The sequence below is a fragment of the Leopardus geoffroyi genome, chromosome C2 (assembly GCF_018350155.1).
Source record: "Leopardus geoffroyi isolate Oge1 chromosome C2, O.geoffroyi_Oge1_pat1.0, whole genome shotgun sequence".
Classification (NCBI taxonomy): Eukaryota; Metazoa; Chordata; class Mammalia; order Carnivora; family Felidae; genus Leopardus; species Leopardus geoffroyi.
Genome location: NC_059333.1, coordinates 65,700,311 through 65,728,261, shown reverse-complemented (window position 1 = coordinate 65,728,261; position 27,951 = coordinate 65,700,311). Strand labels below are relative to the sequence as shown.

At 40.4% G+C, this 27,951-nt stretch overlaps 1 protein-coding gene across 2 annotated transcripts; it reads left to right on the top strand.

The window, feature by feature from the left end:
• Positions 1-1,531: 1,531 nt before the first annotated feature.
• CD80 (CD80 molecule) lies at positions 1,532-26,401 on the top strand. Of its 2 annotated transcripts, XM_045502137.1 has the most exons (7): positions 1,538-2,092; positions 3,560-3,667; positions 12,950-13,267; positions 18,034-18,315; positions 22,711-22,815; positions 23,648-23,758; positions 26,290-26,401. In XM_045502137.1, exons 2-6 carry the CDS (start codon positions 3,568-3,570, stop codon positions 23,719-23,721), a joined length of 879 nt encoding a protein of 292 aa, XP_045358093.1. In that variant the 5' UTR covers positions 1,538-2,092; positions 3,560-3,567; the 3' UTR covers positions 23,722-23,758; positions 26,290-26,401. The 2 variants fall into 2 exon arrangements, with proteins under 2 accessions (XP_045358092.1, XP_045358093.1); XM_045502136.1 differs by lacking the exons at positions 23,648-23,758; positions 26,290-26,401 and having other exon boundaries at positions 1,532-2,092; positions 22,711-23,630.
• The last annotated feature ends 1,550 nt before the right edge of the window (positions 26,402-27,951 follow it).

The window sequence follows — 27,951 nt, the reverse complement described above, 5'->3', positions numbered from 1 at the left end:
AGAGGTGACCTTTTCTTCTCTAACAGGGAGAGAGACAAGGTCCTTCTCACCGCAGGTAAGTTTTATGAAAGAGTCCATAAAGAAACTGAAAACCTGGAAATGGATTGTCTTAAAATTACCAGTGCCTGCATACCCTTTGAAAACCTGCAGGCAACTTTGGGGGTAGAGGTATCTCAGTTTGAAGACCCTCCATTCAACCCAAACAGCTCCATCTCCCGGCAGAGAGGCACTAACGCTGTGGATGCTACCAGGAGAGATACTATACAAGTGGACCTATCAGATCACATTGTATTAGCTGCTACTCACTCGTGTGCGTAAGACTTGTCTCAAAGGCAGTCAGCAATTTTCTGAGGCTAGGGCATTAGCTGAGCATTGGGACACATTCCCCCAGGTGAGGTCCAGGCCTGGGGAGAGCCTGAGCACAGTCATGAAGTGGAAGAGACTTTATTCTTTCCTTCTCTTCCCTCATGATAATTGTCACTCCTCCCCACCCTGCGGACACCCAGAGGGTGTCATCCTTCCATATCAGCTTTTAGTATGAAGGGATTTCAGTGCCTTCCTTAACACTGAAAAATATTAGGATAGATGGCAGCTTAAACTGTGATTTTTTTTCCAGGGAAGTTTACTTTCTAATAGCCTGAAGTCAATATTTCAGACATTTCTATATCATATTCACAAGGTTTACCATATTCATGTATCATATTTACTCTCTTTTTTTTTCCTCTACATTGACTCACATTTCTACGAATTTAGATAGAAAACTATTGTATCTCTACCATATCCCTGCACTGGCAGTGCAGAGCCTGCTTGGAATTCTTTCTCTGCTTTTCCCCTGCTCGCTCCCCCCCACCCAAAGAAAGAAAGAAAGAAAGAAAGAAAAGAAAAGAAAGAGTATCCCTCCTGCCTTACCCTAGATTCTGCAGAAAGCAAAACTGGAAAAAAAGGCCTAGTTTATTGGGAATGTAGTCCAGTGGTATAGGACAGGGGAATTGAGACAGGAAAGAAAGAAAAGCCAGTACAAGGGTGCTTTACCACGTTGGCTTTTGCTGCAGGCAACTGGTACTCAACCCCACTGGGACCTTCTGGAGAACCTCGTGAAATGTCTCCTAGAACTCTCCACCTGGAAACTATCAGCTTCCAACCCCCTCTGGTCAAGAAGTAGCCCCACGGGCACTAACTACCCCCAAATTCCCAGGCTGCACATGTTCAAGCACAAAACTCCCCATGCCAAAGCAACAGAGAAGCTCCAGGGGCAGAAGCAAACTGTGAAATGTGCAAAACAGGTCGGCTGCACCAGCATGAGTCAGCTGTTTACCTACAGAATGCTCCAGAATTCTATACAGGGGTAGAAGGCTGATTGAAACAGAAGGGGTGGGTGGGTACTAAAACCTTCTTCATCCTACCCCTTGGTTCTATCACTGTGCTCACCTGAGGTGCCCTCAATCATGGCTACAGTAACTGCAATCCTGTCCAGCATGGCTGCCGGAAGTCTCTTCTGTGAAGGTAGCTGAGGTGGAGGGGTGGGAGTGCCGTTAAGGGTGGCCTGTTGAGCCCAGCACTCTCCAAAAAGTGGCCACTATATATGAGGTAGATGGCCCACTCCTGCAGTGGCAGGGCCATGAGTAGAGAGGGGTAACTCTCGTGCTAAAACAAAACTTGAGACCGACACAGAAACAACTGGCCCACAAAGCTCACAGTCTGTCTACCGCCAAAGCCAATGGCTCCCCCAGGCTGCCCAATGCAGTCTTCTCTCCCCTTGAGACTACTGGTTTGTGTGAGGTAGCGAGGGAGGGGCTGTGTGGTTGGTCTAGGCCACACCCTCTGAGGAGATGCTGATAAAAAGGGAAAGCTGAGCAAGCTTCCTCAAATCATATGTAACACCCTACCCATCCCTTGCTTTGGCTTAAACATTTCTGGTGAAGAACATCAGATCTTCTAGGGAGTAAAAGGAAGTTGGAAGATATATCACCCAAAGAAAAACTGAGAAACTTGCCATTATTTTGGAGACAGCAAGAAAAGAACATCTCAGAACTGGGGCCTCATCCTTTGATTTTTTTAACACAAGAGAAAAAGAGCAATTGTTCTTCAGCAGGTAAGTACATTTAATATTATCTTAACGTGGGATAGCTTGGTAGGAATAGTTACCAATAACATGACTGCTTTTTTTTTTCTTAAGTTTACTTATTTATTTTGAGAGAGGGAGCAGGAAAGAGAGAATCCCAAGCAGGTTCCGCACTGCCAGTGCAGAGCCTGATGCAGGATTTGAACTCACAAACTGTGAGGTCATGACCTGAGCCCAAACCAAGAGTCAGACCGTTAACCAACTGAACCACCCAGGCACCCCAATCTGACTGCTTTTTAAACAAATATACCATCACTCCTATCTCCAAGATGCATACCTATTTCCAAAGGAGCCTGCCGGGGTCTCATTCCCATAGGAGGCTGAGGCTTCCCAGCACAGTTGGAGAATCATCACCAGAATTATGGCTTATAAAATTCTGGTGAATAAATGAATCCAAGCTAATCCTGGTTAAAATGGAGCGTGGCTAATAAACAATCAAGGGTGGCTGGAAAATGACCTCTGGGGTGGTTCCCAAAGAGGAGGCCCAAATATCTCTGGGTAGCATTGGACTATGTCTGTGGTGGCAACCTCAGAAGATCACATTGAAGCACAGCATTCTATTTCAGTTCTAAGTTTTGATATATTTACTGAAAAAAGCTTACTCACATTATAGTACATAATATAACTAAGTAATATTTGCAATATGTCTTTTCCCTTTCTACTGATAGATTTTTCTATCTGAATCTGTTTTCTATCTGAATCTGTTGATTCAGATCCTCTACCCCTTTAAGACATGTCTTTGTTTTTATATATACATATATATATACATATATATACACACACATATATATATGTATATATATATATGTGTGTGTATATATATGTATATGTATATGTTAATGTATTGAGAAGGAAGTACTTTCGTAACTTAAGTACTGCCTTGGACAAACTATGCCCTCACTGATATTTTGTGTTTCTTGGTATGTTTTGAAGAACACCAGAACTTTGGCTAACCGATATTGACTGCCCTTGTAGTTCTCTGTGCTTTTACCCAAAGTCTTAATCATCTCCATAAACAGAGCCATTCTATGGGAGAGCTGTGGTTAGTTTGGGGAACATGTACAAGGCAGGGTTACCTCCTTGGAGTTCCCCCAACCTTTGCTTTTCCCACAAGATTGTCTGCTTTAGAAGTTTCTCAGATTAAGATCGCCGACTCATTTCAGGCAGGCAACTAGGGAGTTTTACAACCCATACTAGGCCGACCTTCCTTCCTGGGTGACTCTTTTTCCTTTCCAGGTTGTGAAAATAAACCCACAACCTTTTATATTCAGGAGTTTGGAGACCCAGGTACACCATTCATGGTGTGTTTTTGCAAACGTCACAGGAGAACCCTCTGTATGAGACGATTGAATTGTCTTCTGTTCCTGCCTTGTGCTTGCTTGGAGTTACCCATGTCTAACTTGGTTTGAAATTGTTTTCATTCTCTACCCTACGCAGCAACAGCCATGGATCACGCAGCAAAGTGGAAAACACCACTACTGAAGCACCCATATCCCAAGCTCTTTCCGCTCTTGATGCTAGCTAGTCTTTTTTACTTCTGTTCAGGTAAGGAACTTTCAGGAACTTGACTGAGTTTGCTGCTTCAAAGTTTAGGTGGTGGTGTTTTCTGTGCTGCCCCCTTCTGTCACCCTGCAAGCTAACCTTCGGGGGCTGGATTTGGGAGGCTGTTGAGAAGAGCAGGGCTCATCCTGCTGAAGGATGGTTCTGACTTTATTTTTAAAATCCAAACAAAATATCTTCTTTCTGCTGAACAGCATACTACCTGGTTTCCCCAAAGTAAAGAGAAGAATCTGGCTTCAGCATGGTTTGCCGGTTTGCAAAGAGCCTAACATCAAAGGTCCTTAGAAGGTCTTAAAAGCTGCTAACTTAAAGCATGTCTGCACTGCAGGCATCACCCAGAATATCTAAGTGTGAGGGAAGGAGGCAGGTGGATGGGGAGAGGAGTTTGGGCACATGGATTACTGGCCCGCAGTGGTGGTCGTCGTATATTTTCTGTCCTGGGCTGGAAATTTTGCTATTTCACATGGTTGCTGAATCAAGAGAACTGTGACTTACGTTTCACAATTTATGCATCAGATATTATATATATATTTGGCAGTTATATGACCTTTCCAACAGTTACAGTTTTCTTCTGGTAAGTTAGGGGAGCACCCTCAAGTCTCCTGGGGAGTCTAAAGAGTTTAAAAATACTTAGAAGGAAACTTATACAGGCTTCCTGGAAATATGTGTGTGTGTAGGAACCAATGAAAAGGAGAATATAAAATTAAAACCAGAGTTTTAGCAATTATAGCAGGAAAATTAGAGGCAAGTGGAAGGAGATGATCTTTGAGCTAAAGAAAAATATTTAGGAAAGCACTTTGTCCTATAGCTACAGCCAGATTTCTTTGTTGCTGTACTGAGTCAACAAACAAATCCATGAACTTCTCATGCTTGAACACCTACTATGTACTTAAAAACTGTGCCTGGGAATCCTGTCCTCTAAGAGATTTGAGTGTGTTAGTTGGAGAAGGCAAAAGTAACCCACAGGCAAGTAAAGAGCAGTGAAGGGCCTGGTTCTGACTGTAAGAGCCTAAGACCAGGGCGGGCTGGGGCAGCTGGGCAGGCTTCTGGTGGAGGATGGGCGATGATGAGAGAATTCTGAGTAGGACAACAGCACAGACAAAGGCACAAAGGTAAGGATGAGTCTGGCACAAGCAGTCTTCCTTTTGTTTACTCATTTATTAATCCAACAAATGTTGAGCATCTCCTATGTACAGGAGACTTTTCTTGGTCCCGGGGACAAGTTGCGAGCAAAATTGGTGTGGCTGTTGTCTTCATGGAAGTTATAGTCATTAGGAAGAACGTGAAAATCAATCAAAGAATCACTCAAATGAATGTATGAGCAACAGGCAATGTCTTCCTCTGCCAGGAGAGAGTGGTGAGGGAGATCTGGGTGAAGGTGGGAGAGCAGCATGTGGAGGACACAAAGGAGCAGGAAAGTGAAAGCGGCTGGTGTTGGGGCAGGCGGAGGCAGGGACCAGATTCCATGGGGCTTGAAGGCCATGGTCAGGAATCTGAATGTTATTTAGAGCGTACTGGGAAGCCATGGAAGTGTTTTAAGGAGTTGTGACATGGTCTATACCAGTGCTGCTCACACCTCGATGATACCTATCAATCACCCGGGGGCCTTGTCAAAAGCAGGAGATTTTTAGGGCAGTGAAAAGACTCAGTATGATACTGTAATGGTGGATACATGTCGTTTTACGTTTGTCAAAACCCATAGGATGTATAGTGTCAAGAATGATCCCTAAAGTAAAGTGCAGACTTTGGTGATAATGTGTTAATGTGGGTTCATTGATTGTCACAAATGTACCCTCTGGCATAGGATGTTGATGGTAGGGGAAGCTGTGTGCATGGACAAGATGGAGTATGCAGGAACTCTCTGTACTTTCTATTCATTTTGCTATGAACCTAAAACTGCTCTAAAATAAAGTCTGTATATTTTTTGAAAAATACAGTTTCTGCCTAGGTGGGTCAGGGAGGGGCCTGAGATTCTGCATTTTTTAACAAGCAGTCAGGTGATGCCGACACTGTTGGGCCACAGTCCTTCAGTTTGAGTAGTAAAGTTCTGAAATGACGTTACCAAAAAAAAAGGTGTTGCTAGAGCAGAAAGAATGGCTTGTGTGAAACCTGTCAGGAGGCTGTTATAGACAGCTTTGATGAAGAGACTGGAGTCAGAGGGAGATGGGGGAATCGGAGGGTGTGTGTGATGTAGAATCGGGGAGAGTTTGCCAGACCGGGTGCAGCTAGGAGCTGAGCATGTCCTGTGGGAGGCAAGACTGGGTGAGATTATGGAGGCCTTTGCTTCAGGGAAAGGGATTTGGCACACACCTTCCTCTCCTGGTCTGGTCCAGGAAGCTGCACTACCACCCACCCCCAGCCGTTGCTGCCCAGGACAGGTGACCTCTTCGTCCTGAAAAGGGAGGGGCCAGCTGGACTCCTCTCCACTTCTGGTTTGGTCTGTGGAGGCAAAACTAAAAACTCATGTACTCCAGAAACTGGTATGTATGTATGTATGTATGTATGTATGTATTTTTAAATTTTTTAAATGTTTATTTTATTTCTGAGAGAGAGACAGAGTGCAAGCAGGGGAGGGAGAGAGAGAGAGGCAGACACAGAATTCAAAGCAGGCTCCAGACTCTGAGTTGTCAGCACAGAGCCTGACGCAGGACTCAAACCCACAAACCGTGAGATCATGACCTGAGCCGAAGTCAAATGCTTAACCAACTGAGAAGTTGGCACCCCCAGTTTCTGGCACCCCCAGAAACTGGTATTTATAAGGCAGAGGATCTAGCACGGTCGCTTTCAGAGGGGCTGACCTTGTCAGGCAGCTTTCTCTGAGGTGGGATATCTTCAGGTAAGCACAGCTCTAAGGGGAGTGGAGAGGCCTTTGGTAGGAGTGGGCCAGGGACATAAGAAAGGTGTTGCCCGTAAGTTTATGGCATGAGGAAAACTGAGCCACAGGGAAAAGAATGCCCTCAATGCACCACAGACACTCTTCCTGTCATGTATTGTCTGAGCACTGCTGGCCAAGGGTCCTAGAAGTCACAGTTCTTGCTGTGAGAACTCTGATATTCAATGTTCCTGAGCTTTTTAAAGATTTAAGTACTGTTTAGAGACACAAAAGGGTCAGACTTTATACAGAGTGCATAGGCTGGGTCTCAAGAGGAGAGAAAGTCAGGAGCAATGGAAAAAATCAGGTAACAAGTCTGAAATCTGTTAGCTGCTGGAGAGCAGATACTTCTCCCCCTTGTGTTCCCAGCACCAAGCCCAAGGGCAACAGGAGCCCCAGGTGTGCTGGTTCCATTCATGAAAAGTACTTAGAAGTGTCCCCAAAGGTCACTTCCATTGGAAAGATATACATAGACCATTAGCAGTAAATCTCTAGATGGTGGGGTTATATCTATAACTTTTAGGTGTTTCTATATTTTCCATTCTTTCTAAATTTAGTGTGTTTCCTTTAGAGTTAGGGAACATCTTTACTTAAAAAGCACTCTCAAGTCCCAGTGAGCTAACATACAGCCCAACACATGGGGATTTAATCTGTTCTGCCCAGCTGTGGGCACTTGGCTCAGTCCGGATGTCAGCCAGTTACCACAGTGATTCTGGCCTGGCTGCACAACAGGAAAGTTAATTAAGGAAATGACAGAAAATTAAGTTTAAAATTTCTGTATAGTGTGTTACAATTAACTTAGCACTTTTACATCCGGGTATTATATGATTTACATCATATAATCCCCGTGATAATTATGTAAAGTTTTAGTAGAGAATGTATTATGCCCCTTTTGTAGAGATTCCCAAGGAACCAGTTTGTCCGAGGTTATGATTCTAATGTGCAAAAACTGATGGAGGCAGATCTCATCTCCTAATGCCTAGTCATGCATTCAGTAAATATTTATTGAGTGCCTACTTTGGGCCAGTCCCTGTTCTAGATTCTGTGGATATAATGATAAACTAAACAGATAAAGCCCCCCCCCCCACCCCCACCCCTCGTTCCCATAGCCTCAGAAGTAACTACTGCTGAAGATAAACTTGAAGAGAAGTAAATCAGGGCAAGGGACTAACGAGGAGCAGCATGGATGAGGTCTGGGAGGAGGGCACTGGTTAGAGAGAGTCAAAGAAGGGCTCCCTGACAAAGGGAAATGAGGAACTGGGCTGTGTGGATGTCTGGGGAAGGCAATGGTACACCTGTCATATGCCCACAACTGCAGAGGTATCTTCTGTGTGTTACCTCACAGAATCCTCATGCCCACTTTTTTAGGTAAGTGTTGTTGTGCCCATCTGTAAAATAGTGAAGCAAGGTCAAAATTCAACTAGGTTTTAGGTAGTAATACTCAGATTTCAGGGACCTGACTCTCCCCTCCAGAGCCACTGAAGCACACAAAACACTTCAGAGACCTTTTAATTGTCTGCATGTAGCAGCCCTGAGTATGGAAGCTGGGTCCCGGTGGAATTTCCAAATTGCCCAGAAGATTTTTGGTTCCTCTTTTCAGTCTGGTTCTTCTTCAGCATGAGTGTGTGGTGAGAGGAGTTCACATAGGAACATTAAGGATCCCATTGATGGTTACTGACCTTTAGAGAGACACCCACACTTCTCCTCAGATGGCTGGACAAAAACTCCTTAAGAGTCATCATTGAAGGGGTGCTTGCCTGGCTCAGTCAATAGAGCACATGACTCTTGATCTCAGGGTTGTGAGTTCAAGCCCCACATTGGGCGTGGAGCCTACTTAATTAACAACCAAAAAAAACCTTTTATTAATTAAAAAAAAAGTCATTAGTCAAAGTAGCTCATTTTCAGTTAAGATTCCTCTTTTTTTCATTTTTGTTATTTTTATTTTTTTATTTTAGAGAGAGGAAGAGTGAGCAAGGGAAAGGGGCAGAGGGAGAGAAAGAGAGAATCTTAAGCAGGCTCCACACTGAAGGGCTCAATCCCACGACCCTGGGATTGAACTGGGACCTGAACTGAAATCAAGAGTCAGACACTCAACTGACTGAGCCATCTATGTGCCCCTGAGATTCCTCTTTTGCTAATGTCACCACATGTAAAAATTACTTAGAAATCCTGGATTCTTTTCGGGTGGGAACAAACAGATCATAGGGAAAGACCCTATTTAGAATCTCAGATGAATGAGCTGCTTTCTGTCGTGGTATCTGTAATGGCCAATAGCAAGACCAGAATCCTATGTATCTGACGTAACCCCTGAGTGAAATGAAAGGACCACAGGGTAGAAGTTGGGAGCAAGAGTTGGGGAAGGAAAGGAAAAGTCTTATAGAAGACCTGCCATGTACTAGGGACTTTTCCATTTATATCATTTAATTGAATTTAATTTTACAGTGATTCTGAGAGGTAGGTATTACATACTTTTTACTGATGAGGAATTGGATTAATCAGCAAGTGGCTGAGCTGGGACTAGAATCCAAGTCAGTAGGAATCCGTAGTTGATGCTCCTACATATCAGTTTGCTTCTGCTGTATTTTTTTAATATAAAGTTTATTTATTTATTTTGAGAGACAGAAAGAGAGAGAGTGTGCATGCATGCGGGGGAGGGGCCGAGGGAGAGAGAGAGAGAATCCCAAGCAGTCTCTGCACTGTCAGCACAGAGCCCAAAGCGGACCTTGAACTCACAAAGCATTATCATGACCTGAGCCCAAACCAAAAGCCAACAGACCCTTAACTGACTGAGCCACCCAGGTGCCCTCTGCTGTATCTTTCTCAAAAGAGCTCAGGTTGGGGCGCCCGGGTGGCTCAGCCCGAGTGGCTTTTGATCTCCGCTCAGGTCATGATCTCACGATTTTGGGGGTTCGAGCCCTACATCGGGCTCTGTGCTGACAGCCTGAAGCTTGCCTGGGATTTTCTCTCTCTGCCCCACCCCCACTCATGCTGCGCACCCCCTCCCCCAAATAAATAAACATTAGACAAAAAAAGAACTCAGGTTATTTATCTATTATGTGCTCCTCTGAAGTATATCTTTTCATTTCTTCACTTTCTCAGTTATGTTCCCTAAAGCTGGGGGTGGCAGTGTTCTGTGCAATTGCCAAAAGGGGTGCCTGAGATCATTGGGAGTTTCCTCACACTGCTCTGAAGATACCCGCCATTAAAAAACTTACTTCCTAATGCTGTGGAGGGCCCATGTCCAATCTGATGAAGGCCTAAAGAACAGCTGTTGAGGTAGACAGGTGCTCGTGCTCCATGATCATGCTATCTAAGAAGAGAGAGGGACTGGAGACTGGATCCTTTGATAGGGGCCTCCCCAGGGGATGCCATGTGGCTCTGGGGGATATGGGACATGATAGCATTGGTGGGGGAGGGAGTGGCTAGTGAAAGAGCTTGGGCTTGGGGGACTCTGCTTGTAGGTCAAGCGTAGCATAGGAAGAACGGCCATGCCTTCTGAACCAAAAAAATCAGAAAATATAGTCTGCCAGGGGAGTTTGGTGCTACTGATAAATGCTTAGGAGCTAACAAAAAGGTGGAGTTTGGATACTGAAATGTTGGTATTTCTGGAATATACTGATGGGAAAATGGGCAGAATGTTTTAAATGGGACCCTCTAATAGGGTAACTGTCACATGGATTGCAGATAGCTGAAAAGATAAGGACCGGATATAGATCCATTTAGCATTGCTGAAAAGGATAAAAATAGTCTGGTGGGGGGGGGTGCACACTAAACCTTGTCTGGTGGAGATGAGGGGAGTAAATTCAGCCTGAAGTCATGAGTTCATTCCAGGCCTGGAACAAAAACGACTGTGCTTCTCAAAGCAAAAATGTTCAATGGTGGGGTCTGGCTGGGGGTGTGGGCAGTGCTGGCCTACTTAATCCTGGAACCGGGGCCTAAAGTTGGGGAAACCAATAAACAAGGAGAGTGGCCTGAAAGGTCTGGGCCAGAAAGTGTAAAACAGGGGCAGCTTCCTCTTCTGGGCTTAGTTTTCTCACCTATAAATAAGACAACCAAAATGAACTGACATGGAAGTCCTTTTAAGATCTCACAGTCCAATGATTTCCATATTCCTCATCGGGCTGAGTACATTGTGTACCCATACTTAGCATTCATATGCTAGGTTGCCTAAAGCCCTCCTTTTTCTGGGACTAGTGGACCTTCTCCCTCACTGTCCATCGACAGATGAATGGAAAAGAAAATGGAGTATATACATATGATGGAATATTATCATTATCTTATTATTCCTTAAAAAGGGAAGAGATTCTGGTACATGCTAAAACATGTATGAAACTTGAGGACACTATGCTAAGTGAAATATGCCAGTCACAAAAAGAAAATACTATATGATTCCAGTTATATGCAGTATCTAAAGTAGTCAAATTCATAGAAACAGAACATTAAGTGGTGGTTACCAAGAGGTAAAAAAAAAAAAAAAAAAAGAAATGCATACAGAGTTCCAGATTTGCAAGATGAAAAGTTCTGGAGATCTGTTTCACAACAATGTGAATATACATAATACTACTAAACTGTACACTTAAAAATGGTTAAGATGGTATAGTTTACATTATTTTATTTTTTTAGAATTTATTTATTTTTTAATTTACATCCAAGTTAGTTAGCATATGGTACAACAATAATTTCAGGAGTAGATTCCTAAACCCCTTACCCATTTAGCCCATGCCCCCTCCGACAACCCCTCCAGTAACCCTCTGTTTGTTCTCTATATTTAAAAGTCTCTTATGTTTTGCCCCCCTCCCTGTTTTTATATTATTTTTGCTTTCCTTCCTTTATGTTCATCTGTTTTGTATCTTAAATTCCTCCTATGAGTGAAGTCATATGATATCTGTCTTTATCTGACTGGCTAATTTCACTTAGCATAATACCTTCTAGTTCCATCCACAAAGTTGCAAATGGCAAGATTTCATTCTTTTTGATTGCTAAGTAATACTCCATTGTATATATAAACCACATCTTCTTTATCCATTCATCCCTCGATGGACATTTGGGCTCTTTCCATACTTTGGCTATTGTCGATAGTGCTGCTATAAACATTGGGGTGCTTGTGCCCCTTCAAAGCAGCACACCTGTATTCCTTGGTAAATACCTAGTAGTGCAGTTGCTGGGTCATAGGGTAGTTCTAGTTTTAATTTTTTGAGGAACCTCCATACTGTTTTCCAGAGTGGCTGCATCAGTTTGCGTTCCCACCAGCAGTGCAAAAGAGATCCTCTTTCTCCGCATCCTCACCAACATCTCTTGTTGCCTGAGTTGTTAATGTCAGCCATTCTGACAGGTGTGAGGTGGTATCTCATTGTGGTTTTGATTTGTATTTCCCTGATGATGAGTGATGTTGAGCATTTTTTCATGTGTCGGTTGGCCATCTGGATGTCTTCTTTGGAGAAGTGTCTATTCATGTCTTTTGCCCATTTCTTCACTGGATTATTTGTTTTTTGGGTGTTGAGTTTGAGAAGTTCTTTGTAGATTTTGGATACTAACCCTTTATCTGATATGTCATTTGCAAATATCTTCTCCCATTCTGTCGGTCACGTTTTAGTTTTGCTGATTGTTTCCTTTGCTGTGCAGAAGCTTTTTATTTTGATGAGGTCCCAGTAGTTAATTTTTGCTTTTGTTTCCCTTGCCTCCGGAGACATGTTGTGTAAGAAGTTGCTGAGGCCAAGGTCAGAGAGGTTTTTGCCTGCTTTCTCCTTGAGGATTTTGATGGCTTCCTGTCTTATGTTTAGGTCTCTTATCCATTTTGAGTTTATTTTTGCGTATGGTGTAAGAATGTGGTCCAGGTTCATTTTTCTGCATGTTGCTGTCCAGTTTTCCCAGCACCACTTGCTGAAGAGACTGTCTTTATTCCATTGGATATTCTTTCCTGCTTTGTCAGAGATTAATTGGCCATATGTTTGTGGGTCCATTTCTGGGTTCTCTATTCTATTCCATTGATCTAAGTGTCTGTTTTTGTGTCAGTACCATACTGTCTTGATGATTACAGCTTTGTAGTAGAGGCTAAAGTCTGGGATTGTGATGCCTCCAGCTTTAGTCTTCTTCTTCAATATTACTTTGGCTATTCAGGGTCTTTTGTGGTTCCATACACATTTTAGAATTGTTTATTCTAGCTCTGTGAAGAATGCTGGTGTTATTTTGATGGGGATTGCTATTTTACATTTTTAAACCACAATAAAAAAAATAGCTCTGGGGACCAAAATGATCAAAATCAAACTGAGTTCTCTGATCATGCTTAGTCACTAGGTACAACACCTTGAGTTTTGTTATTGACAACTCTGAATTACTGCTTGTGCAGGAGTCCAAATTTAATAAATACAAAATCTTTTCTTTCTGCCTCTCCTTAGGTATCATCCAGGTGAACAAGACAGTGGAAGAAGTAGCAGTACTATCCTGTGATTACAACATTTCCACCAAAGAACTGACGGAAATTCGAATCTATTGGCAAAAGGATGATGAAATGGTGTTGGCTGTCATGTCTGGCAAAGTACAAGTGTGGCCCAAGTACAAGAACCGCACATTCACTGACGTCACCGATAACCACTCCATTGTGATCATGGCTCTGCGCCTGTCAGACAATGGCAAATACACCTGTATCGTTCAAAAGATTGAAAAAGGGTCTTACAAAGTGAAACACCTGACTTCAGTGATGTTATTGGTCAGAGGTCAGTGGGATTTTTCTGATTTACTATAAACTGGCAGACTGCTGATGCCCTTAAAGACATACTCCTATTGATTTAGGAATATTGAAACATTGAAAATGTTACCAAGGAGGGATGTATCTGCATTTAGGGTTAAGTAAGTCTGTAATGTTACAATAAACCCTAAATGATCTCTCAAGACATTCTAGAAATATTGATTAGTGTGTATTTCTTGCATTTTGACAGTCCAAATTCATGGCAGTCATCCTGAAGTGCCTTCTGAATCATAAAGGGACACATTTGATTTGATGTAGCTGTACTATTAACTGCTCTTGCTCCAGTAATATATTCTTGTGAAAGTATATTGAAAGGTATAAGAGCAATGCAGGCATAAATATTTTTCAAATAGTATTTGAATGCCTATTACTATGGCGATTATATTATTTATATTTATTATTATATTTGAGGCTCACATCTAATGGTTATTCCTACAAAGTTAGACATTAGAGGATTGGATACACAATTTATGTGGCAGGGAAGAAAATTCATAAATCAAAGTCCTACTTATACGTCTATCGTGAAGGCAAGCATTTCTTGGATAGGAAGGAATCTTGCGTTTATCACAGGTGGTAGTTCTAGAGGATACTAATATAGCCTAAGCCCTTTGCTGAGAAATTACAGCCCTTGACCATTCCCTCATACTTGAAATTCAAACACATTTCTTTTTCTTCCTGGACACTTGGGCCTTTAGTGGAAACTAAACCTATTACTTAATGAAAGATAATCATTAACCTTGATAACAGATCATGTAAGTGGATCCTTGGCAAATTCTTCACTATTCTTCTCTGCAGTCTGCAGCTATTTTGAATCTTTCACTTTAGCACCCAAATCACAGTTAAAGCTTAGGAAGTGAGCCAGTTGTATAGAATTATCTTAAACTTCACTCTGTACTCCCTACTCATGAAGACAGCAATAATTATATAGGGGTGTGATTTTAGGTGTTCTTCAAAGCCCACCTTCTCCAAAATTCTAACCTGCATTGATTCTGAGAATCCCCACCATTATTGCTGCTCCTGCTTAGTTTCAGCACTTTTCCCCCTATGAGATCTCTGTTAAAAATGAAAATGTTTTACCTGGGGAGGAGGTAGCACCACAAACATATTAACCTGTATTAGTTAACACATTGGCTATAGTCCTCCCTCTAATGGAATACCTAATGGGAAGTTGACTTAGGACTATGTACATTTTTAAAAATTTTTTTTCAATATATGAAATTTATTGTCAAATTGGTTTCCATACAACACCCAGTGCTCATCCCAAAAGGTGCATTTTGATAGAAGGATGAAGAATAAAACCCAAGAGGGAAAAGAGTCGGAGTCTCAGGGAGTGCAAGACTACAGCAGGAGACCAAGGTCAGCCAAGAAGGCAACATGAGAGTGCTAGGGGCCTCAAAAGGGCCGGGAGGGGGTGCCGTGGTAGGCACAAAAGTCAGAAAGGGGAAGACAAAAAGGGAAGCTTCACTTGCTTTATTTGACTCAGAACCAATCAATTCTGATTTTTCCATCTCAGTCAGTTAGAGCAGTGCTTCTCAAATGTTAAGGTTCCTATGAATCACTTGGAGATCTTATTAAAACGCAGAGTCAAATTCAGTAGGTCTGGGGTTGGATCTTCAATTCTGTGCCAACAGACTACCAAGTGATGCCTATATGGCTACTGTATGGTACAGTATGGCACAGTGATGCCTGTATGGTATGGACCACAGTTTGAGAAACAAGAAATTAAATAATCACTTGTTTGACTAGGGTGATCACTGTCCCACTTTGCCTAAGACTGAGAATTTTCCTCAAACGTGAGGTTTTCAGTGCCAAACCTGGGAAAATCTCAGGCTAACCAGGACCAGTTGGTTTCTCTACATTTGCCTAAGATTGCAAAATGATATTATATCAGCATAGTAGTATATAAAAGCCTCCATTAACCAGCATTTGGAGGAAATAGCTATACTAGTTAACAGATTAACTAGGATAACAGATTTTTAGCTTTCTAACATATGTGCACCTCTTCTTCCAGTAAGATATTTTTACCCTACCCATTAAGATTGGTGAAAACATGGGTTAATTCATTAAAATGAGATACAAAGGAGTAATTCTTTGATAGTTCACAGTCTTGCAAGGCCTTAAGTACTATTACTTGATATGGATCACCTCCCTGAAGCGATAGGAGATAGCTGAGGCTGTTCTAAGCCTAGCCAGACCTTGCAAAGATGGTTTTTAATAGATAGAATATTTTTAATATTCTTGTGGTTAAGTATCTCTCAGAAAAGCAGCATGCAGAAATGAACATGAATCATAATTTAGGATATGAGTTACTTGGATTTGTTATTCCAGGTTAAAACACATAACAATGATGTTATAAGAAATAAAGGGAATATTCTTTTTTTTTTTTTTTTTTTTTAAGATTTTAAGTAACCTCTACACCCAACTTGGGCCTTGAACTTACAACCTCAAGATCAAGAGTTGCATGCTCCACAGACTGAGCCACCCATGTGCCCTACAAAGGGAATATTCTTGATGTCAGTTACCATTGTAATGATCTCATCTTATAAGATAAATTTAAGAAGTAGAAATGTCAAACTAAAAATGGTTCAGGAAAATGTCAAACTTAATTTAGAGACAGAGTTGATTCAAAAAAGGTGACTTCACCTCCAACCAAATGCAAGCTTTTCTTTTTCCTGGCAATTCTAATCACTTGACATAACTTCCCCTTTCTCTTATTATTCACAGTTCTGCCAGGCGGTTTGGGAAGTTTTCCCCTGAGCAACTTGATATAAACGAGGGAGCTCATCTAAGAGGGCAAATTTGAGACCCACCTAAGTCAGTCTATTAACTGATTTCCTGTGTGTCAGGCTCTGTGCTTTATGATTTATATTAATGATGTCATTTAATGCTTACAACCCTGGAAGGCAAGTGTTATTATCCCCATCTTACAGATGAGCAAAGTAAAACCGAAAGTGGTTAAGCGATTGGCCCAGGGTTAAAGGGCAAAACTGGTTTTAAAGCTTGCTGTTGGATCTTGGCCAGTCTGTGCCTTAAAGGAATCTTTAGTAATCATGTATGGTTCACAGATGGTCTTTTCAAAAACCCCAACTTTCTGGAGAAGCACAGTCCTCATGAGTGGCTTCAGTTTTGCATTGTTTGTCTTGTATTAAAAGAAAATCCAAGTGGCACAATTTGTTTACATTGTGATACTTTTTTTTTTTTTAAGTAGGCGTCACACCCAGCACAGAGCCCAATGCCCATGCGGAGCTTGAAATCATGACCCTGAGATCAAGACCTGAGCTGAGATCAAGAGTCGGACGCTTAATCGACTGAGCCACCCAGGCATCCCAATGATACTTTCTAAATAAACTCTTAAAAAAAAAAAACAAAAAACCTGCTGTTGATTACTATTATGCTATACTACACCTCTTTGTGGAACTCCAAATTGTGAAAAGAAAACTAACTGTATGGATGGGATGAAGTATCTGGGGCTTGGTTCCCCACATTCAGGCTGAGAAGTATAAATTTCTTTAGGCCTAAGAATAAGGAAGAAAACGGGTAAAGGAGCTTTCTCCCATGTTCTCTGCAGTCATTTCACCCTGCTTTGTTTTGTATATGCTTTCGTATCTCATTGGGAGTCAAATATACAAATGAAAGAGTGCCTCAAGTATCTCAGAGGAATGCTAGGAAGTCTCTTCTGTCCTTGTAACACATATCAGAACAGCAAGGGAGTCAGCAAAGTATAGTGGTTGAGATCACAGGCTCAGTGTTGTACAATTCGGACAGAGGTTTATCTTGTTAAAGACTACTTTTGAAAAAGTAAGGGCATGCTAAAGAAAATTTAGAGTAGTGGTTATCTCAAGTGTGGGAAATAGGGAGACAACAAAGGCGTGACCATACAACTAGATTTGCATAAGTTACAGTCAATGTGCTGGCTTTCAAGTTGGATGTGCTGGCTTTCGTGGGTGTTTTTTGCAGTATTAATAAATAGATCAATAAAAGCCATTTTATCTACCTCAAATATTAGGAAGAAAGGGAAGAAAAGAAAGGCAGGAAAGGAAAAGAGAAGAAAAAGCAGGCAAGAGAAGAGAAGAGGAAGAAAAGGAAGGTTCTGGTATCAGAAAAATTTGAATTGATACCCCAGTTTTGCCACTTACTCATGATTTCTCTCAACCTCAATCTGATTATAAGATGTAAATTAGGTTAAATCATATGAAATTGCTGATATTTGGTCTTTCTTGATGTATACCTGCCTCCTAGGGTTGTTGTAGAGATGAAATGAGATAGTGTCCAGACCTAAAAAACATTAAGAGTTCAATAAATGTTGTCTATTATTTTTCTCTTCACTGCTTACAAACGCAAATACTATGTCTATATCTATTCATATAAATCTACTTCTTTCTATAAGTGGTCTCCTACCTCCATCAAAAGTGATGAAGAATTGGGGTGCCTGGCCGGTTCAGTCGGAAGAGCACGTGGCTCTTGATCTCAGGGTCATGAGTTCGAGTCCCACATGGGGTGTAGAGATCTTTTAAAAAAAAGTGATGAAGAATTGTTATACCCAATTCAAACCAAAGTTAATCTTTGGATCATACAGAAGTATTAATGATTTGTGGGAAGTTGTAAATTATATCTCATTTTATTATTCTTATTAAAACCAGATAATTTATTTAAAAAAAAAAACAACAACCTCACTTCTCCCACCCCACCCCCAATACATAACAATATGTACTTACATCCTTGTTCTTTCTTTAGCTGACTTCCCTGTCCCTAGTATAACTGATCTTGGAAATCCATCTCATAACATCAAAAGGATAATGTGCTTAACTTCTGGAGGTTTTCCAAAGCCTCACCTCTCCTGGTTGGAAAATGAAGAAGAATTAAATGCCATCAACACAACAGTTTCCCAAGATCCTGAAACTGAGCTCTACACTATTAGCAGTGAACTGGATTTCAATATGACAAACAACCATAGCTTCCTGTGTCTTGTCAAGTATGGAAACTTAATAGTATCACAGATCTTCAACTGGCAAAAATGTAAGTAACATTGTTCTGGGGAGTTTCTACTATGTAAAATCTAAAAAGAAAATAACTCAGCCAGATACATTGTAGAATTATGCATACTGACTTTGATAGCATTTCCTGTAGTATTTTTAGACCCACAAATGTTATGGTGACTTAAGGTCACTGTATAACGTGTGACCATAATGTTACTAGACTAATTGTTTTTAAAATAAACTTTCTAAAATTGAGACATCCAAATATCAAGTGGCCAGCTTAGGAAGTCATTGTAACAATAGTGTTGATATCGAAAGCACTAAAATTTGTCCTTCTTTGGACTTGCCATTAGGGCTTTGGTGCTTTCTTTTTGGGTACCTCCTTCCCATTGTCCCATGGTGTCAAATAATTGTCTTTTGTGGGTGAATGTGCCTTTTAAGAACTACTGGTTCATTCAGAACCAAGTCTGGTAAAGAAAGTAAATGACAAGGTACTTGAGGACAATGCCTGAAAAGAAGGTCATTTTTGCCCAAACACCATGACCAAATACTTTACCCTTCAGGTAGTAAACATACAGAATTTTCTGTCCCCAAGAGGTGAAATCATTTGAAAATATAAAATGGGAAAAGCTGGGCTTGTATCAATTTATGCATGTTAAACCCTTAGTAGGTTATTACAGAACTCAGATACTTGAAATAAGTGTCTAACTTCTATGGCTGATTATATGGAAGACCAGCAGGCCTCTCCCTCACCCCCTGAGCCCACTCCTAATGACATGTTTTGTGGATGCATAGTAATAAACAATATACTGAATCTGATATACACTGAGTGGCACATGGATACATAGTATAATATATAATATATAGCGTGTCTTCCTCTTATCTTTACTTGTAATAGAGGAGATATTTTAGATGGTCTAGTAGCTCATTCTAGCTAATGAGCTAGATTTACTGTAGATCTTTCCTTCTTGAGGTGAACTCATTCATTATTTTTCTCAATAGGTAATGAGATAAAATTTCCTGGGAAAATTAGTTCAAATGCAAACACAATTTTGACATGTTTTTATTAATAGTCCAAGCTCATTTCTTTCAATCATCTTTTATGTGTTCTAAAAAATTTATAAAAATGAGGTTTGAATCATATAGCTTATTAATTCAGCATTACTCTTCACTTTATTAATGTATCATTATTTAATCAATTTTAGATTATTGTGATTAAGGTAGGGAGTAAGTAGTCCACAGAAGGGTAATAGCTTCAGTTATCTTATTTTGGACATTATATTTGGACTATGAATGTATATGATATTTTAGGACAGTAATTGGCAAATATTTTCAGAAAAGTAATATTTCAGTAAATATTTTAGTCTTTGTAGGTCATATGGTCTCTGGCTGGCACCAACTCAATTTTGCTCAATTTTACAGCATGGAAGCTGCCATAGACAAGACATAAATGAAGGCTATGGCTGTGTTCCAACAAAAGTTTATTCTAAAAAAGAGGGAGTAGGCCAGGTTTCGCCTGTAATTTGCTAACTTACAGGAAACAGAATGTAGCCCATTCAAATAAAAGGATGGAGCTGCTATTTAAAGATGATTTAGACCACCCAGCTTTATCATCTTTTCCCTAATATGCCTTCTCTCAATTCTTCCCTCAAGCTAAGGATGAACAGTATCCCTTTTCAGTCTAATGAAAACTACTAGCCCTTTACCCTCTTTGGTCTACAGTTACAACAATTAATGGAAAGATGATTAAGTACATGTGTTTGTTCATTTCTTTGTTCATTCAATCTTTATTAAGTAGTTATCAGCTATTAAGCATCTTGATAGATACTAGCCTTGATGGTCAGAGAGCTTTAGTATATCAATACTTTAAATTTCATTTATTGAACTATAGTCATCATTAAGAGTCAAAAGCAAATAATGCATTTGTGGCTGGTCAAGGGCTGACTGCATAAACAAACAAAAATTAGGCATACAGTTCATAGAAATTTTATAAGTCAATGTGAGTGAAGCTTTACTATATAAGTACCCACTCAAAAAAAAAAATAAAAAATAAAACACCCAGGGGCACCTGGGTAGCTTAGTCAGTTGAGTGTCCAACTCTTGACTTTGGCTTAGGTCATGATCCCAGGGTCATAGGTTTGAGGACGCATGTCATGCTTAACACTTAGCGTGGAGCCTGCTTAAGATTCTCTTTCTCCCTCTGCCCTTCTCCCCTGCTCGCAAGCTCGCTCTCTCTCTAAAATAAAAAAATAAAATAAAAGTTAATTAATTTATTAGTTAAAATTTATTAAATAAATTAAAATTTATTTATTTATTAAATTCATTAATTTATTAATGAAACACACACACACATTTATTAATGAAACAGATTGGGTCCATGATTCTTTGAGTCTGGATCTGCCAAATTGGTTAACCCTTGATACAGTGGAAGGCACATAGGTTTGTGGAAGGGGGTAAATCAGGGCATCCCACTCATGGTGTGTCTGATAAGCACGTGTAGATGTCTCACATAACTCTGCAGCTAGGGTTCTGAGTCTGCTCTGTGGCACATGTACTAGGTTCCTAACTGGCATCATGACAGAGCCAGTTTGCCGCGACTAGTTCCTCCTTTTTTCTCTCAAACAAACATCCTCTTTCTAGGCTGCCTGAGGCTTGAGGATGGATGGGAAGTGGCCTTCCTTCTGAGTGGAAGCCAGGAGTGAGTCGGAATCTGAAACTTTTAGACTCCCAGGATAATAACCAGAGCCCCCTTGTCATTCTGGTCGTTTGAGGCCAATCCTGGTAATCACGCATCTTCATGCAATCTAAAGAAAACCAAAGTTCCCTAGTGTCTAAGTGGCAGGAGCACTATAATCAAATGTGCATTTTAGAATGATTACTGGGGCAGAATGTGTAATTATTATTAGAGCCTAGGAAACCAGAGGCAAAGAGACCAAATGTAGACTACTAAGGTGGGCGAGAAGAAAAACCTGAACTAAGGCAGTTGCTGCATGAGATTTTGGGGAAAGGAACCAATTGCATCCTGAATACAGAGTAGAAAGTCCATGGGAACCTACTGGGAAGTGAGCACAAAAAGAAGCCTTTACTCTTATTTAGGTAACTAATGGTGTTGCTGTTCACTGAGATGGGTGAATATAGGTGGAAGATATGCTTTGGAAAGAATATATTGAGTTCAGTTTAAATCAGGTGGAAATGCTAGCATCCAGCCATCTAGTTGGCAGCTGGAAATTCAAATCTGGAGTTCAGAAATGAGATCAGAAATATGATATGCAGATTTAGAAATCAGATGATATTTTAAATCTTGGGTGTGGATGAGATCACCCAGGAAGACTGGGGCCAGAGACAGGAGAATGGGACCACAGATGGAACCCATGAGAGCAACGGTATTTGAAGAACAAGAGGAGGAAGAGCCTGCGAAGGAAACGGAGTCGGAACAAACAGAAGGAGAAGAAGGTGGTGTCATAGAAGTCCAAGGAGGAAGAGGCTTCAACTGGGCCACATGCTGATGAGAATAAGCTGAAGACCAACATTTACCCTCTCATTTTCATTAGAAAAATGAAAAAGCAAAAAGTTAGCAAATGTTCAATATTGATTTGTAAACTATTCCAGAGAAGTCAGAAGATGAGCTGCTAATATTTCTTTTATGTCCCTGTCCTTTCTCTAGATGCCATTCTAACTACTAAAGAATAAACAATGTAGCTACTGCTCCTGATCAGCAGGGACAGACAGCAGTCCCACATCCCTGTCTCCTCTCTACCCACATTGTTCCCTGTGTCCCCCCTGTTCTCTCTGTTCTGTGTTCTACAGCTGCTAGCTGGTTTGCAGAGCTCCCCTCCAGGATGACCCCACCTAATACCAAGCCACAGCTACTCTTAGTTCTTTGCTATGCCTCTTCTATCCTTCCAGAAGCTCTAGGCTGGACAGTGAAAATTAAATGTGTATCTGAAAATAAGTGCAAAAGAGCTCCTGTAGCTTTAGGCAGCCACTGTGAGGTGTGTGTGTGTGTGTGTGTGTGTTAAGAGAATGTGCTAAGAGAAAGGGAAAAGGCATGACAGATCTAGAAAAAGAAAAATAAGGCATATCTAGAACATGATGTCAAATAATTATTAATAACACATAGTTATATCAGCTATAAAAAAGAGATATAAAGACAAGAATGCTGTTAAAGTATCTCCTTAGAATCTTTTTCATGTCAATTTAACTCAGTAAATGCAACTTCCAAAATGTCTTTTTCACATTTGATATCTGACATCTGGATATTAGTTGCCCACAAATATGTGTCCGATCAAAGAGTTACGCAAGAAAAATGCTAGCAGCTGCACAGTGGATGAGCAGAGAAAGCAGTGAAATACTCTATAGTTGTGTCAACATAAGAGGAATAGAATATGGCAGGTGGAAACACATGAGAGCTGACACTCTTCTTTTCCCTCCACAGCAGAGCCACAGCCCTCTAATAATCAGCTCAGGATCATTATCCTGAGCTCAGTAGTAAGTGGGATTGCTGTGATCACTGCACTTACCTTAAGATGCCTAGTCCACAGTAAGTACTATCGTACTATCATTCTGACCTTGATTCCTGGAAGCCCAAACTCCATCAGTATGGGTCAGCGTCTCTCTGAGGTTTTAGCCTCGGTTATAGCCTCCTCCCTTTTTATGGAAACTTTAGTGTCTCATTTACATGTCTCACCAAGTTCTGTTCATCCACTCGACAGACGTTTCTTGGACACCTACTATGTGCCCCGTTCTCTACTAGGCACTGGAGTGACGAGTATGAGCAATCACTCCCCTCAAGACACATTCTAGTTTAGTCCTTTTATTTTCCCCCCTAACTTTATATTTTCATGGAGACGCTGAGGCCTGCTAACTAATTTGAAAACATCTCTGATGCAAAGTGATATTCTAATCTTTGATTTTTAATTGGAGAAAAGTCAGAATGCCAAGGTTTGGGGCTAAGACTCATCCCACAGGTAGGATAAAAAGGTCTGGTGGGCTCAAGGATGATTTTGATACAGACTGCCCAGCCTTACCCCTCTAGTTCAGGATTTCCCATTCTTAATACTACTGACATTTGGGGCCAGATAATTCTTTGTTTTAGGGTTCTGTTCTGTGCATTGTAGCATATTTAGCAGCATCTCTAGGCTCTACTCACTATATGCCAGTAGCACCCCTGCCCCAGTTGTGACAACCAAAAATGTCCCTATTACATTATAAATGTTCCGGGGAAGGTGTGGGGGGAGGGGGTGGTTAGAAATCTCCCTGGTTTAAGAACCACTGACCTAGTTCTAACCCAGCAAAGGCTTGCTGAGATATATGGGCACCATTTAAGGGAAACTAACCTATCTAAACCTTTATTGTTTGTGCTTGCTTTCAAGGACTTGCTGCAAAGTGGAGACAAAGAGAAATGGGGAGAGCGCGGAAATGGAAAAGATCTCACCTGTCTACATAGATTCTGCAGAACCACTGTATGAGCAGAGCATCTGGAGGTAGCCTCTTTAGCTCTTCTCTACTAGGGGGGAATATATGAGATACATGGATTATGAGGCACAGCGCTTTCTTCCTCTCAGCCTAAATTTAAGCTCTTTCACCTACTACTACTAACCTGAATTAAAAACCTAATTCAGGTTACTCTAAACAGGTGATTGGCATCTCTTCTCCCCACATACGAGTTGCTTATTGTATAACTTCTTTCTCTGCTGTACCATTCTGCCATGTTGAAATGTCTCCCTCTTGTCAGTCAACTCAGTGTCTTTCATTACCTATAAAACACTACTTTAAGTGCATCTTGAATATTCCTGGCCCAACTCCTTGTGCTGATCATTCCTTTTCCCCTGTATCCTTCACTGATGGACACTGACTGGGGTCACTTACTGGTCACTCTGTACCACCTCAGTAACATCCTCTTTGGTCTCCCTGCCTCTTATAGAGCCATCCTACTAACCCAGTAACAGAGCTAAATTTCATAATCACTTCTCCATGTCATTTTTCCCACTTAAAAACTCAGAAGAGACCCCCCCCCCCATGCCTTGAAAAGTTTGAAGACTTTGAACTTTCCACATTTCAGTTGATCTCTTTAGTATAAACATTCTCAGTTCTTTCAACTGTTCTCCATGTGGTAGTTCCAGAAGCTTCATGTGAATACACTAAATGTCAACAAATGGAGTCCAGGACTTTAGATATGGTCTAATTCTACATACAATGAGAAAATTACTATCTGGGATCTGAAATGTTCTTTATGTTAAGGAAGCCTAACACAACATCAGCTTTTTTTGAGTCACAGTATTAACTTACATCAATTTTGTATTATCCTAAACTACCCAGTTCTTTTCAGTAAGAGAAACATTAGAATCCAAGAGACTGATACCAGATCTAGGGTGGCTGATAGCCTCCATAAACAGTTCCGTTTTGACTTACGAAGTTAGGGTGAAAAAGTATAAGAAATGCAAGTCTCTCTGCTGAATCATTAACTGTGAACTCGCAGGAAATATGGCAGATAAAAAAAACATGTTGAAGACACCATGAAGATAGAGTGAGCCAAATCCAGGATGTGAGAAATAAGACAAATGACCCAATTTCTTCAACAAATAAATGGCATGTTAGGAGTGTTATAGATCAAAAGAAACCTGAGACATATGAATGAAACGTAACATTTGTTTCTTGTTTACTCTGTGATTCAAACAAGCCAATTGTCAAAATACATTTTTTAGGTAATTGGGGAAAATTGAACACCATCTGTATGTTAGATGTTAATGAATTGTTTATTAATCTTGTTAGATATGATAATGCTGTAATTATGCTAACATAAGCATCACCTATGAGAAATATACATACTCAAGCATCTGCACATAAAATGATGTGCTACCTAGGATTTAAAATTATCTGAAGAAATTAAAATTTGGGTAGGCATAGGGAAAGATGAAACAAGAATAGAAGAAAATGCATAGTTGTAAGCTAGTGAGGAGGCCCATGAATTCACTGAATCTAGTCTTCTATGCAATGTATGAACCTCTCTGAAATAGGCTGGTGCCTTTGGGCTATTAGTATGAATGTAACTTTCTATAGTGTTACTATCATTGAAGAAATAAAGATGTTTTCACAGGGGGAAAAAAAAAGAAACAAGAATCTATGGAGTTACCTTTAGAAAACAAAAGGAAATTAAACACAACACCTGAGATTTATATAGTAGGTTTTGTTTTACAAAAGCATTATTTCATTTTAGTCTTATAAAAATCTCTATGAGCAAGTTCTTTACATCCATTTTATAGGAAAGAAACCTGAGGCACCCTCCACAGGCTGAGTGATTTTCCCAAGGTCGGGCAGGCAAGGAGCAAAGCCAGAACTCAAACTGGGCATTAAGCTCCGGTTCCTTTCACACCATAGCAGCCTGTACACATTTCCCCACAATAGTCTCTCAGTTTCCTATCCTGTTTTCTTTACAACTTCTTTAGGATGCTCTGTCCAGGATGTCCCCCTCAGTTCTGTGATTACCTAGAGCTTCCCTGACTTCCCTTATTAACAGTCTTCTGCTCAGTTGGCTGATACCTCATATTGAAGCCACGGGTCCAGTCTTCTACATGGCCATCTTGTCCAATTCAAGCAACAATGCCTTTGAACTGCTGTAGCAGTGCTATCTTGAGCACATCACATTCCATCCCGGGTTTATTTTCACATGCTGTGTCTTATATTCTTTACTAAATTGTAGGCTTATTGAGAACAACCATGCCTGATATGTCTGTTTGCCTCGTAGGTAGAAGAGTATTGTCTTGATCAATAGTTTGGTTGTTTGATAACTGGTGCTTAATATTTGTCTGACATTGCATGTATCAAAAATTGCCAGACTTGTCCTAAATTCTCCCATAATTCAGACTTCCCTTTATATTCTTTAGCCATCAAGATTACTATCTACAATGCCCCCTCAATTTGGGAGCACCTATGTGATACAAAATATAAAATTTTAAAATGTTTTCTTCCTTTGGGGATTTAGGGTTTAAAGTATTTTAATTGTTTGTTTCCTCAGGTCCCACCTCCATCTTAGATTGACCTCTTTGAATTTCCTCAGATGGCCAGGATCATCCCACCTTGTACTTCATGTATCTGTTTTCTAGGAGCCTCTTCATTTCAGTGGCTCTGTAGAAAGTGACTAGTGGAATACAGTGGGAACATTAGTAGCTCTGGTAGGCTTGGTCAAAGAATTTAGAAACACAGAATTGCTTGAGCCTGGAAGAGACATTTGAAAATACTTGTTAATGACAAGGACATCAAGGCCCAGGAGGTGACCTGAATGATCAAGGCCAGAGCCAGAACCCAGATTTCCTGTGTCTGGTGCTCTTTTCCATCATCAGTCTGGGTCTGTGGTATTAACTGGTGTATATATACATACACACCAGTCACAACGTTTCTGGAAAAAGAATTTGTCCAATGTCAGGCCAACTTTATGGACTTGATCTGATGCAACACTGGAGGACTTTATGTTGTAAAAAGCAATCTGATGCTAATGTGTGGGTAGTATGCTGGTATGTATACCAATATGAGGATGATGGAACATTGTCTATGTGTAGCCAGTATTTCATTTTCCTTTGTGCTCTCCTCTGTTGCTCTCCCACTTCTCTATCAGGTTCTGGAGAAAGACCTATCCAAAACTAATATCCTCTGACATGTAAGATGAATGACTTATACACTTCAAAACAATAGCCAGGTTGGAGAGGGATAGTCACATCCTACTGGTTCATATTGGACTGATAATCTCCTTAAATGGCTTCATGTTGTTTAACCTCATTTATAAAATATTTATGAGAAAGTTCTCATTTAAAATGAGATACGTTTTTATTGTGTATTACTAAACAGTAAGCTATCTTTAGAAATCGAGGTAATGAAAGTAGCATTCCACAGGGCTTCCTCAGATCACTAAAGTGGCTTTTCCTCCTTGGCATTTCTGATCCTTCTGACATTGGCAGAGAATTGAAAAGAAGTGGCAAACTGCTACTCCTGTGTTACTTACTCATGACTGCCCTTTCTCTGACGTTGCCTTCCACAACTCAGTGGACCAGGAAGTGGTCCTTGGTCCTAACTTAAGCTGGAGGAATCAGATATTCTCATTTGAAAATTTGAAGTTGGATAGCAAGTTGACCACGTATCTCAAATGTGGCTAGATTTAAAACATTTAATTTTGGTAGCTATAAAAGGACTGAATTATGCTATATAGTCTAAGAAACAGAAGTACACTTTTAAATGGTTGCTCTCAGAACAAAATCATGGAAGAAATAAAAGTAGGAGACTGACAAAAACTTTAAGCAAAGAAACAAAAAAAAGGGAGTTGCTGCATTTGGTTAAGATTAGTAATCCTTAGACATGATCAAAAGGAGACCTCAAGAAGTAGTCACAAAACAGAAGACACCTAAGAGAGCTTATTTATATTTAAAATAAGTTATATTGTTACTTATTACATTTGATAAATGTGTCAGTACTATTTTTTTCAAAAAGTGGTATTTTACCTTCATTCTGATATTTTTGTGATATTAAAAAATTATTTTAAAAACCAACCACTGGTTTTATAATTTCTAGTTGGGAGAATTTAATCTATATGTGTATATGAATAAAGCAATAAAGAGATTGACTAACTGCCAATTTGTCAGCAATTTATGAATAGGATAATTAAGAAAAACAGGTTTTATGGAATGTG